This window comes from Anomaloglossus baeobatrachus, chromosome 1 (assembly GCF_048569485.1).
Source record: "Anomaloglossus baeobatrachus isolate aAnoBae1 chromosome 1, aAnoBae1.hap1, whole genome shotgun sequence".
In the NCBI taxonomy this organism is placed as follows: domain Eukaryota; kingdom Metazoa; phylum Chordata; class Amphibia; order Anura; family Aromobatidae; genus Anomaloglossus; species Anomaloglossus baeobatrachus.
The window spans coordinates 257,122,316-257,135,485 of record NC_134353.1 but is presented as its reverse complement, the minus strand read 5'-3'; the positions used below and the strand labels follow the sequence as shown (position 1 = coordinate 257,135,485).

General features: G+C 48.1%; 1 protein-coding gene across 1 annotated transcript in view; it reads right to left on the bottom strand.

Annotated features, from left to right (window-relative positions):
- Positions 1-13,170, bottom strand: part of CYP2U1 (cytochrome P450 family 2 subfamily U member 1) — a 61,108-nt gene that overhangs the window by 21,415 nt on the left and 26,523 nt on the right. Inside the window, exon 2 of the mRNA XM_075349236.1 lies at positions 1,109-1,744. Coding sequence (XP_075205351.1) covers positions 1,109-1,744 — 636 coding nt within the window. The remainder of the gene's footprint in view (positions 1-1,108; positions 1,745-13,170) is intronic.

Here is a 13,170-nt window from a genome sequence, read left to right as displayed (position 1 = left end):
ACGAAAATGTGAACCTAGCCTAAAGCATTTCTCATTTGTTGTGTTCTATCACCATCTACTGGTCAAACCTGTAAGAATCTGAAGTGTGCATTGGGTGTTATCCTATTGGCCAGTTCTTGGTCACATGGCTCAATAGGTGGAGCTATTCTCCAGCCTCTGTCTAAAAAGAACTGGAATGTTCTAGTTCTGGCGGAGTCTCCTCTGAGGGAAGACATTATGTGGAGTTTCTCTTCACCACAAGACTCCTACTAGGCCCGAGGCCTAGAATTTCATCATTTCCTGACTTCTACAGCCAATATGCTGAAGGCTTCCTATCCTGAATCCTCACTGGCCAGATATACACTGTGCATCTCTTCAGACAGTAGGGCATACTGAGTATATACAAGACCCTACTGCACACGGATTGGGGAAGTTTGAGGGTCTCCCGCCCCACTGCAATATTAGTGGCTTGCATGCCATTGTCCACGCACCAGCCGTCTGGTCCCCGTAGCGCTCTGGGCAACTTTCTACATTTGCTTACAAGTACTGCATGTGTCTGAACTAGCAGTGAAAGTAACCCCAGGACTCCAGGTCTGTACAATCTTATTATCATATCTACACTCTAAGCTCAAAAGACTCTGAACCTGCTTCTAAAAGCATACCAGTTTTACATCTGAAACAAATCGTGCTCTTAAAACTCCAGAACCCTAATTGCACTTCAGCATTCAACTCCAAGTTGTATTTGCCGTGGCCTACCCACAAAAGACTGTGAAACATATATTCCGTGTTGATTTTCTTTGTTCCTGCTGTATTAAAGCAACTGTTATCCTCGATACCGTGTCTGTTGACTGTCATCAGCTGTGGATACTGTTTGGGGGTGGATAGCAGGGAACATCAGGGCCCTTACATGAGCTTGTCACAGAGGACTAGCAGAGCTGCAGCAGGAAAAATAGTGTTTTAGCAAATTATAGCAAGAAGCCCAATAAGTGATACAGTACTGAAATCATGGTTTCTATCAGTACTTTATGCTGCTCTCAGATGGGGAAGCATAAGCCTATTGTTAAATTCTCTTTACATATCTGTGATGAGGTTGTATTTCTCTTTAATTCATAATAGCTCCATACTTTACCTTGGACATTAGGGTGAAGACACATGTACAAAAGAGACCAAAGAAGCGTGTTCGTAGTGGTATCTGTTCCTGCAATGAAGAGATCACCAATAATATAGAACAAGTACTCCGTGTCGAAGCTGCTCTCCAGTTGAGCTCTCTGCTCCTCATCTATATGAAGGAGGTACATGTCAATAAAGTCTCTGGGATTCTCAGGGTCTAGGGAAAGCTTATGCTCCTCTATGATCCTTTTTAGAAAGGCTGTGATGTCTATAACAATTTGCCTTAGCTCTCTGAATGGTCCAAATGGAAGATAGTACATCCAAGAGCAAAGGTTGCTGAGGATGGCTTCACTGTTTACACTGATTTCTAGTCCGCGGGACATCATTGCCAGCATGGTCTTGAATTCCTTGTCCTCATAGTCAAAGCGCTTGCCGAAACTTATGGAACAGATGACATTGGAAACTGCATTATTGACGATCTGAAAGGGGCTAAAGCCTTTATTACCAAACTTCATCATTTCTGCCTTCACGTATTTGAACTCTTCAATAATTATGGGTTCAAGGCTCAGTTTCCCAAGGCCAAAGTGCCTTAAAGTAGAATGGGAAAATCTTCTCTGCTGTCTCCATATAGGACCATATTTCGCAAAAATAATTCCTGAAAAACAGGATAAGCGGTAAAATAAATAACTTTTGCAAGAAATCCACTACTACGTCAAAGCATCATTTTGGTTTATCTTTGCCCCATACATTTCCTTTATAAAAGAAGCATGACGAATAAATAAGTAAATAATGAAATGTAATCCAAGTACCTGTTATTCCAGTACCCTACCAAACACAGAAGGCATCCATTTATAAATAATTTGTATCGCTGCGACTGGAACAATCAACACTTTAAAACTATCACATTATTTAACCTTTGAAGTGAACTCAGGAGAGAAAAAAATAAAACAAACATCAAAAATGCTGGTTTTTTCCATCATACTGAGATACAAAGACTAAAAAGAAAGGTAAAAAAATATGTTAAAAGAAAAATGATATCACTGAAAGGTTCAACTCAAAATGCAAGCGCATATATACAGTGCCTTGCGAAAGTATTCGGCTCCCTTGAATTTTTCAACCTTTTCCCACATTTCAGGCTTCAAACATAAAGATAAAAATGTTAATGTTATGGTGAAGAATCAACAAGTGGGACACAATTGTGAGGTTGAACGAAATGTATTGCTTATTTTAAATTTTTGTAAAAAATAAATAACTGAAAATTGGGGCGTGCAATATTATTCGACCCCTATAAGTTAATACTTTGTAGTGCCACCTTTTGCTGCAATTACAGCTGCAAGTTGCTTGGGGTATGTGTGTATCAGTTTTGCACATCGAGAGACGGAAATTCTTGCCCATTCTTCCTTTGCAAACAGCTCGAGCTGAGTGAGGTTGGATGGAGAGCGTTTGTGAACAGCAGTTTTCAGCTCTTTCCACAGATTCTCGATTGGATTCAGGTCTGGACTATGACTTGGCCATTCTAACACCTGGATACGTTTATTTGTGAACCATTCCATTGTAAATTTTGCTTTATGTTTGGGATCATTGTCTTGTTGGAAGATAAATCTCCGTCCCATCCTCAGGTCTTTTGCAGACTCCAACAGGTTTTCTTCAAGAGTGGGCCTGTATTTGTCTCCATCCATCTTCCCATCAATTTTAACCATATTCCCTGTCCCTGCTGAAAAAAAGCAGACCCAAACCATGATGCTGCCACCACCATGTTTGACAGTGGGAATGGTGTGTTCAGAGTAATGAGCTGTGTTGCTTTTACGCCAAACATATCATTTGGCATTGCGCCCAAAAAGTTTGATTTTGGTTTCATCTGACAAGAGCACCTTCTTCCACATGTTTGGTGTCTCCCAGGCGTCTTGTGGCAAACTTTAAACAACACTTTTTATGGATATCTTTGAGAAATGGCTTTCTCCTTGCCACCAGATTTGTGCAGTGTAAGGGTACCTTCACACTTAGCGATGCAGCAGCGATCCGACCAGCGATCTGACCTGGTCAGGATCGCTGCTGCATCGCTACATGGTCGCTGGTGAGCTGTCAAACAGGCAGATCTCACCAGCGACCAGTGAACAGCCCCCAGCCAGCAGCGACGTGCAAGCGACGCTGCGCTTGCACGGAGCTGCCGTCTGGAAGCTGCGGAGACTGGTAACTAAGGTAAACATCGGGTATGGTTACCCGATGTTTACATTAGTTACCAGCGCACAGCTGTGTGTGCAGGGAGCAGGGAGCCGCGCACACTGAGCGCTGGCTCCTTGCTCTCCTACCATAGCTACAGTACACATTGGGTTAATTAACCCGATGTGTAATGCAGCTACATGTGCAGAGAGCAGGGAGCCGCGCACACTGCTTAGCGCTGGCTCCTTGCTCTCCTAGCTGCTGTACACATCGGGTTAATTAACCCGATGTGTACAGCAGCTACATGTGCAGAGAGCCGGAGCCGGCAGCACAGGCAGCGTGAGAGCTGCAGATGCTGGTAACTAAGGTAAATATCGGGTAACCACCTTGGTTACCCGATGTTTATCTTGGATACAGCTTACCTCAGCTGTCAGACGCCGGCTCCTGCTCCCTGCTCGCTTCATTTGTCGCTCTCTTGCTGTCACACACAGCGATCTGTGTGTCACAGCAGGAGAGCGGCTTTGAAGAAAACGAACCAGGGCTGTGTGTAACGAGCAGCGATCTCGCAGCAGGGGCCAGATCGCTGCTCAGTGTCACACACAGCGAGATCGCTAATGAGGTCACTGCTGCGTCACAAAAAGCGTGACTCAGCAGCGATCTCGGCAGCGAGCTCGCTGTGTGTGAAGCACCCCTAAGACTGATTGTTGTCCTATGGATAAACTCTCTCACCTCAGCTGTAGATCTCTGCAGTTCATCCAGAGTGATCATGGGCCTCTTAGCTGTATCTCTGATCAGTTTTCTCCTTGTTTGAGATGAAAGTTTGGATGGACGGCGGGGTCTTAGTAGATTTGCAGTGGTATGATTATGATACGCCTTCTGAATAATATTGCACGCCACAATTTTCAGTTTATTATTTTTTACAAAAGTTTAAAATAAGCAATAAATATCGTTCATCTTCACAATTGTGTCCCACTTGTTGATTCTTCACCATAAATGTAACATTTTTTTTTTTTTTATCTTTATGTTTGAAGCCTGAAATGTGGGAATAGGTTGAAAAATTCAAGGGGGCCGAATACTTTTGCAAGGCACTCTACCGCATTGATGGAAAAAAAAAAATCTAAAAATACTGTGATGCATAAACATGTAAACATAGCCTTGGTGTGCAAAACGAGCAAAACATTTAAATGAAAAAACTATATAAATCTGGTATTACTGCAATTGTACTGAACTGAAAAATAAAGTTGTGTTATCACTTGCATAATGCTGTATATAAGAGCCCAGGCCGCTCTGTATAATGTAAAAGACACCTTTATAATACTCACCTAGGGGGCGATCGGGTCCGATGGGTGTCACTGCTCTCAGTCCGGCGCCTCCTCAATCATGTGTAATCGCCGTCCTCCTGCCCAGTGACGTATGCATGATGCATCCTGTCATTCACACACAGGCCACCATTGCACTTCTGCGCATGCACACTTTGATCTGCCCTACTGAGGGCAGAGCAAAGTACTGTAATGAACAAGCGCGAGGAAACATCAAAGACCGCCCCCACATGCGCACTACAGTACTTTGATCTGCTGTCAGCCGAGCAGAGAGAAATGCGTGTGCACAGGACCGCAATGGAAGCAGAAATAAAAACTCTATAGCTCTTAGAATAGAGTGATGCAAAAACAATGTTTTTTTCTATTAAAAAAAATGTGCTTAGTTACCCGATATTTACCCTGGTTACCAGCGTACAGTTAGGTCCAGAAATATTTGGACAGTGACACAATTTTCGCGAGTTGGGCTCTGCATGCCACCACATTGGATTTGAAATGAAACCTCTACAACAGAATTCAAGTGCAGATTGTAACGTTTAATTTGAAGGTTTGAACAAAAATATCTGATAGAAATTGTAGGAATTGTACACATTTCTTTACAAACACTCCACATTTTAGGAGGTCAAAAGTAATTGGACAAATAAACCAAACCCAAAACAAAATATTTTTATTTTCAATATTTTGTTGCGAATCCTTTGGAGGCAATCACTGCCTTAAGTCTGGAACCCATGGACATCACCAAACGCTGGGTTTCCTCCTTCTTAATGCTTTGCCAGGCCTTTATAGCCGCAGCCTTCAGGTCTTGCTTGTTTGTGGGTCTTTCCGTGTTAAGTCTGGATTTGAGCAAGTGAAATGCATGCTCAATTGGGTTAAGATCTGGTGATTGACTTGGCCATTGCAGAATGTTCCACTTTTTTGCACTCATGAACTCCTGGGTAGCTTTGGCTGTATGCTTGGGGTCATTGTCCATCTGTACTATGAAGCGCCGTCCGATCAACTTTGCGGCATTTGGCTGAATCTGGGCTGAAAGTATATCCCGGAACACTTCAGAATTCATCCGGCTACTCTTGTCTGCTGTTATGTCATCAATAAACACAAGTGACCCAGTGCCATTGAAAGCCATGCATGCCCATGCCATCACGTTGCCTCCACCATGTTTTACAGAGGCTGTGGTGTGCCTTGGATCGTGTGCCGTTCCCTTTCTTCTCCAAACTTTTTTCTTCCCATCATTCTGGTACAGGTTGATCTTTGTCTCATCTGTCCATAGAATACTTTTCCAGAACTGAGCTGGCTTCATGAGGTGTTTTTCAGCAAATTTAACTCTGGCCTGTCTATTTTTGGAATTGATGAATGGTTTGCATCTAGATGTGAACCCTTTGTATTTACTTTCATGGAGTCTTCTCTTTAGTGTTGACTTAGAGACAGATACACCTACTTCACTGAGAGTGTTCTGGACTTCAGTTGATGTTCTGAACGGGTTCTTCTTCACCAAAGAAAGTATGCGGCGATCATCCACCACTGTTGTCATCCGTGGACGCCCAGGCCTTTTTGAGTTCCCAAGCTCACCAGTCAATACCTTTTTTCTCAGAATGTACCCGACTGTTGATTTTGCTACTCCAAGCATGTCTGCTATCTCTCTGATGGATTTTTTCTTTTTTTTCAGCCTCAGGATGTTCTGCTTCACCTCAATTGAGAGTTCCTTAGACCACATGTTGTCTGGTCACAGCAACAGCTTCCAAATGCAAAACCACACACCTGTAATGTAGACCTTTTAACTACTTCATTGATTACAGGTTAACGAGGGAGACGCCTTCAGAGTTAATTGCAGCCCTTAGAGTCCCTTGTCCAATTACTCTTGGTCCCTTGAAAAAGAGGAGGCTATGCATTACAGAGCTATGATTCCTAAACCCTTTCTCCGATTTGGATGTGAAAACTCTCATATTGCAGCTGGGAGTGTGCACTTTCAGCCCATATTATATATATATAATTGTATTTCTGAACATGTTTTTGTAAACAGCTAAAATAACAAAACTTGTGTCACTGTCCAAATATTTCTGGCCCTGACTGTACACCGCTTACACAGTCGGTGCTCGTTGGTCCCCGCTGTCAAACACAGTGATGTGTGCTGCACAGCGGGAAACAATGGACCAAAAAATGGTCCTGAACAACTTGTAGCGATCAGCGACCTCACAGCGGGAGCCAGGTCGCTGATGCGTGTCATACACTGCAATGTCGCTGGGGAGGTCGCTATTACGTCACAAAACCGGTGACATTACAGCGATATCTCTAGCGATGTTGCAGTGTATGAAGGGGCCTTAAGGGTTGTTTCACATTTATCCTGCACTCTACTCTGAATGCTTATGGCGGGGTTTCCGTGTAAATCTCTGAAACATGTAATTCAAACAGAACCTCAATAGAAGAATCCATACAATGAGGCAGATGGAGACACTGTGGACTCTGGCCTATGATCCTGCGGTGACCCTCTTATTATAGGTGAATAAAAGCGTGGTGTGAGAAAGATTTGTGGCACCTCTGTAAAGTCAGACACCACTAAAGCGACCATATGGAGTCTGGAGTTACTCTGTCTGCCTCTTTAGTGAATGGATCCATCCGGGGCTTCATCTGAATCACGTATTTCAGATATTTAGATGGAAACCCCAACCTAAGTGCTCAGCGTAGAGCACCAAATACATGTGAAATGATTCAAAATGTTCTGTACTACAAAATGCCACCAATAAAAGCCTCAACTAAACCCACAAAAAAAACAAGTCCCCACTAGGTTCTGTCACCTATTAACAGAAAATATAGGGGGCGTCCAAGTTCCAAGTTCTTGGTAGCATAAAGGCTCTGAAAAAGCGACATGGTTCCCACCAAAAGAAATCTAATGAAATCTGCACTACTAAATTCAAATGTTCAAATGCATCCCTCCCTTCTGAGCCCCACAATGTGCCTAAGCTGCAGTTAGCATTCACATGAGGAGAGCCCACTTATTTTAAGGGTGTGTGGTTCCAGAAACACAAGCTGGGCACAATGTATTGGGCACTACAAGGGCAGATTTGCAGTCGTCAATCTACAACTTCTACTGAGTGTTTATTTCTGGAAAATGCGCTCATACTGTAAAAATAGCCACTACAACCACAGATGAACTCTCAGAGGGGTGTAAATTTTAAAAAAGCGGTCACTTGAGGGGGGTTTCCACTGTTTAGGCACATCAGGGGCTCTATAAATGTTATAGAAAATTCTGGCTCGCAAAAGTTAAATAGCGCTGCTTCCCTCCTGAGGCCTGCTGTGTGGCCAAACAGTTCTGTACAGTCACATGTGGTGTACTGCCACGTTCAGCAGACATTGTGTAATACATTATGGGGCCTTTTTATAGGCATTTCCCCTTGTGAAAATAACAAATTTTGACTTTTAGGATTGCACTTCCAATACGTGGCACTAGAGTTTGTCTCCTTTCCTGGAGAGGAATAATTCCCAGAGGGGAATTGCAGCTATAAGTCCCCTCACCACTGACAGCCAGACTGGTTTGTCAGGTCTCCGTAAGGAGAATAGTCTTCCCCCGTGGTCCCCACATACTGTAGCTTCTCATAAACCAGATCAGTTACCCACACTTTGCACTGACGAGGGGCAATCACACCAAAACACTGTGTCTGCAAATTGGGATTCTGATCTGGAATATACCCTAGGTCATATGAAAGGGCTTGTTAAAAGGCCACTTTTGACTTTTAGGATTGCTACTTCCAATAGTTGGCGCTAGAGTTTGTCTCATTTCTTGGAGAGACAATTTGGGGCTAAAACAGTTTTTTAGTGATAATAATGCATTTATTAGGTCTTCACCACAGAATGGTATAAAATTCTTTCACACAGTGTACAGCTGTATTGTTTAGTCTGGGTGTGTATATATTATATATACATACATATTAGTATACACACAAACACACACACATGTATACATAAATAGACAAATGAGTGTACACAACTCAGTCAATACATTTGCAGGAGAAATAACAGAAGCGAGAGCTCTAAAGGCCCCTTTACACACTGAGACTTTCTAGCGATCCCACCAGCGATCCAAACCTGGCCGGGATCGCTACAAAGTCTCTGGTGAGTCGCTGGTGAGCTGTCAAACAGGCAAACCTGGCCAACGACGCAACAGCGTTTAGAGACTTTCTAGCGATCCCGGACCTGCAGAACGACCTAGCTAGTCATTGGGGACGTGTGAAAGCAGCTATTTGAAAGGGAAGTCGCTAACTAAGTCGTTGTAACGGTGTCAAACACACAGATGCATGCTGCACAGCGGGAAACAAAGGACCAAAAAATGTTCCTGAGAGATGTGTAGCAATCAGCGACCTCACAGCAGGGGCCAGGTCGCTGATGCGTGTCACACACTGCAATGTCGCTGGGGAGGTCGCTATTACATCACAAAACCGGTGACGTTACAGCGATGTCGTTAGCGATGTTGCAGTGTGTAAAGGGGCCTTAAGTAACCATGCTCCACATTCCTTATCTTTGGAGAATAAGTTATTGAATAAAACAGACATCAGGAGAGCGGACAGGTCCTTAATAAACTCCTCTGCTCTTTCTTCATTTTCTATTATTAGTGACTGAGCCTTTAAATACACATGTTGGTGCTTTGGAAAAGGACAGTTCAGTTCTGAAGGGCAAACTGCATGAAAAACAAGACTGTGATAGTATCCAGTATCGGGGTCATCTAATCTACCTGATAACAAACTCTTCCAATACAGTAATTCCATTGGAAGATATGCAAGTCGCCTGGACTTTGCCACGGGATGGCTGACAAAAACAGCTGTAAAAATACAGGAGAACCTGACCTCAAAATAAAAAAAGAAAATTCAGCAAACCAGTCACAAGTTTAGCCACATAACCAAAAACACATGTAAAGGGGGCTTTACACGCTATGACATCGCTAATGCGAAGTCGTTGGGGTCACGGAATTTGTGACGCACATCCGGCCGCGTTAGTGATGCCGTTGCGTGTGACACCTATGAGCGATTTTGCATCGTTGCAAAAACGTGCAAAATCGCTCATTGGTGACATGGGGGTCCATTCTCAAATATCGTTACTGCAGCAGTAACAAAGTTGTTACTCGTTCCTGCGGCAGCACACATCGCTCCGTGTGACACTGCAGGAACGAGGAACCTCTCATTACCTGCCTCCCGGCCGCTATGCGCAAGGAAGGAGGTGGGCGGGATGTTACCTCCCGCTCATCTCCGACCCTCCGCTTCTATTGGGCGGCGGTTCAGTGACGCAGCTGTGACGTCACTGTGACGCTGAACGAACCGCCCCCTTAGAAAGGAGTCGGTTCGCCGGTCACAGCGACGTCGCCAGGCAGGTAAGTACGTGTGATGGGTCTGGGCGATGTTGTGCGGCACGGGCAGCGATTTGCCCGTGTCGCACAACAGATGGGGGCGGGTACCCACGCTAGCGATATCGGTACCAATATCGCAGCGTTTAAAGCCCGCTTAAGTCCCTGTTCACATCATGATTGAGTTTCTTATTAGCATAAGCATGGGAAAAAAAATCCCATATTTCTGATGGAAGGCTGCAATATATCTTACTGTATAGGCATGCAAGGGAATCATTAACCCAAACCAACTGATTGGGAGCACTTTGCATCACCTAGAATATTTTACATAACTTATGAAATGATGGTTATATTTAATTAATATTAATAATTCTCCATTTCTCTGTACCCTTTCTCTGCCAATTTACGCTAGTGATTGAAGTCAATGAACCTACATTATGACAATTAGTGAAGGTCCCATAGCTCAGACATTATCATATCTATATATATAATTGCCTTATTCAGTCTGTCTGTCTGTGTCTGTCTTGCTCCAAAATTCTGTCGTTACCGCGACAAGCGTCTCATTGGCCGCTCGCCTCGCCTCCCCCCCCCCCGCACGGATTGGCCGCTCGCCCAGGCTCCGCCCCACACACGGATTGGCCTCTCGCCCCGGCCCCCTGCACGCATTGGCAACTCGGCCACGCCCCGCTCCCCTCACGCATTGCACGCTCGCCCTGGCCCCGCCCCCCGCACGCATTCCCCGAACCGACACGGAGCCCCGACTCCTAGGTGAGTGCTGTACCCCCGGGAGCCCACACCAGCGTACGCCGGCAACCCAGCCGACACATACCCTCGCATTGCTGGGGTTGCCGGCGTACGCTGGTGTGGGGTCCCGTGCGTGCGGGGGGCGGGGTACGCTGGTAACCATGGTACACATCGGGTAATATTGTGTAGCATGGTTACCAGCGTACACCGGCTCCCGGTACACATGTGCAGAAGAGAGAAGACAGAAGAAAGAAGACCCCCGATCATACTCACCAGAAGCCGACCGGGAGCAGGTGAGCGCATCAAGGTCCTGCAGCGGCGGAACACACACACACGCACACACATAAGAACAGACACACACACACATCAGATCACACTCACTCTCACACACACCTCACACACACATCAGATCGCATCCACACACTCACAACATCCAGTGATATCGCTTGCTTCTCGGCGGCGATACTGTGCGAGCAGTGACCTTCCAGGATCTGCCGGAGGATCACATGGCCGGAAGCATGTGGTATCTCCGGATGTTGTGACTGTGAGCGCGTATGTGCGATATCGTCAATGTGTGTGTGCGTGTATGTGATCGTGTGTGTGCGTGTATGCGATCGTGTGTGTGCGTGTATGCGATCGGGTGTGTGCGTGTATGCGATCGGATGTGTGCGTGTATGCGATCGGATGTGTGCGTGTATGTGATCGGATGTGTGCCTGTCGGCAGAAGGCAGAGGAGCACTGCATGCAGCACAGCTGCTGGGACCGCCCACCGGAGGGCACAGGCAGAAGTGGGGTGTGAGTGTATGCGATCAGATGTGTGCGTGTATACTGTCTGATGTGTGACTGTGGAGCACGATGGGGGGTGAGCAGCATGGGGGATGGAGCACGATGGGGAGTGCACAGCATGGGGGATGGAGCACGATGGGGAGTGCGCAGCATGGGGGATGGAGCACGATGGGGAGTGCGCAGCATGTGGGATGGAGCACGATGGGGAGTGCACAGCATGGGGGATGGAGCACGATGGGGAGTGCGAAGCATGGGGGATGGAGCACGATGGGGGGTGCGCAGCATGGGGGATGGAGCACGATGGGGAGTGCGCAGCATGGGGGATGGAGCACGATGGGGGGTGCGCAGCATGGGGGATGGAGCACGATGGGGGGTGCGCAGCATGGGGGATGGAGCACGATGGGGAGTGCGCAGCATGGGGAATGGAGCACGATGGAGGGTGCGCAGCATGGGGGATGGAGCACGATGGGGGGTGCGCAGCATGGGGGATGGAGCACGATGGGGAGTGCGCAGCATGGGTAATGGAGCACGATGGGGAGTGCGCAGCATGGGGAATGGAGCACGATGGGGGGTGCGCAGCATGGGGGATGGAGCACGATGGGGGGTGCGCAGCATGGGGGATGGAGCACGATGGGGAGTGCGCAGCATGGGGGATGGAGCACGATGGAGGGTGCGCAGCATGGGGGATGGAGCACGATGGGGTGGTGCGCAGCATGGGGGATGGAGCACGATGGGGGGTGCGCTGCATGGGGGATGGAGCACGATGGGGGTGCGCAGCATGGGGGATGGAGCACGATGGGGGGTGCGCAGCATGGGGGATGGAGCACGATGGGGGGTGCGCAGCATGGGGGATGGAGCACGATGGGGGGTGCGCAGCATGGGGGATGGAGCACGATGGGGGGTGCGCAGCATGGGGGATGGAGCACGATGGGGAGTGCGCAGCATGGGTGATGGAGCACGATGGGGAGTGCGCAGCATGGGGAATGGAGCACGATGGGGGGTGCGCAGCATGGGGGATGGAGCACGATGGGGGGTGCGCAGCATGGGGGATGGAGCACGATGGGGAGTGCGCAGCATGGGGGATGGAGCACGATGGAGGGTGCGCAGCATGGGGGATGGAGCACGATGGGGTGGTGCGCAGCATGGGGGATGGAGCACGATGGGGGGTGCGCTGCATGGGGGATGGAGCACGATGGGGGTGCGCAGCATGGGGGATGGAGCACGATGGGGGGTGCGCAGCATGGGGGATGGAGCACGATGGGGGGTGCGCAGCATGGGGGATGGAGCACGATGGGGGGTGCGCAGCATGGGGGATGGAGCACGATGGGGGGTGCGCAGCATGGGGGATGGAGCACGATGGGGGGTGCGCAGCATGGGGGATGGAGCACGATGGGGAGTGCGCAGCATGGGGGATGGAGCACGGAGGGGGGTGCGCAGCATGGGGGATGGAGCACGATAGGGAGTGCGCAGCATGGGGGATGGAGCACGATGGGGAGTGCACAGCATGGGGAATGGAGCACGATGGAGGGTGCACAGCATGGGGGATGGAGCACGATGGGGGGTGCGCAGCATGGGGGATGGAGCACGATGGGGAGTGCGCAGCATGGGGGATGGAGCACGATGGGGGGTGCGCAGCATGGGGGATGGAGCACGATGGGGGGTGCGCAGCATGGGGGATGGAGCACGATGGGGAGTGCGCAGCATGGGGAATGGAGCACGATGGGGGGTGCGCAGCATGGGGGATGGAGC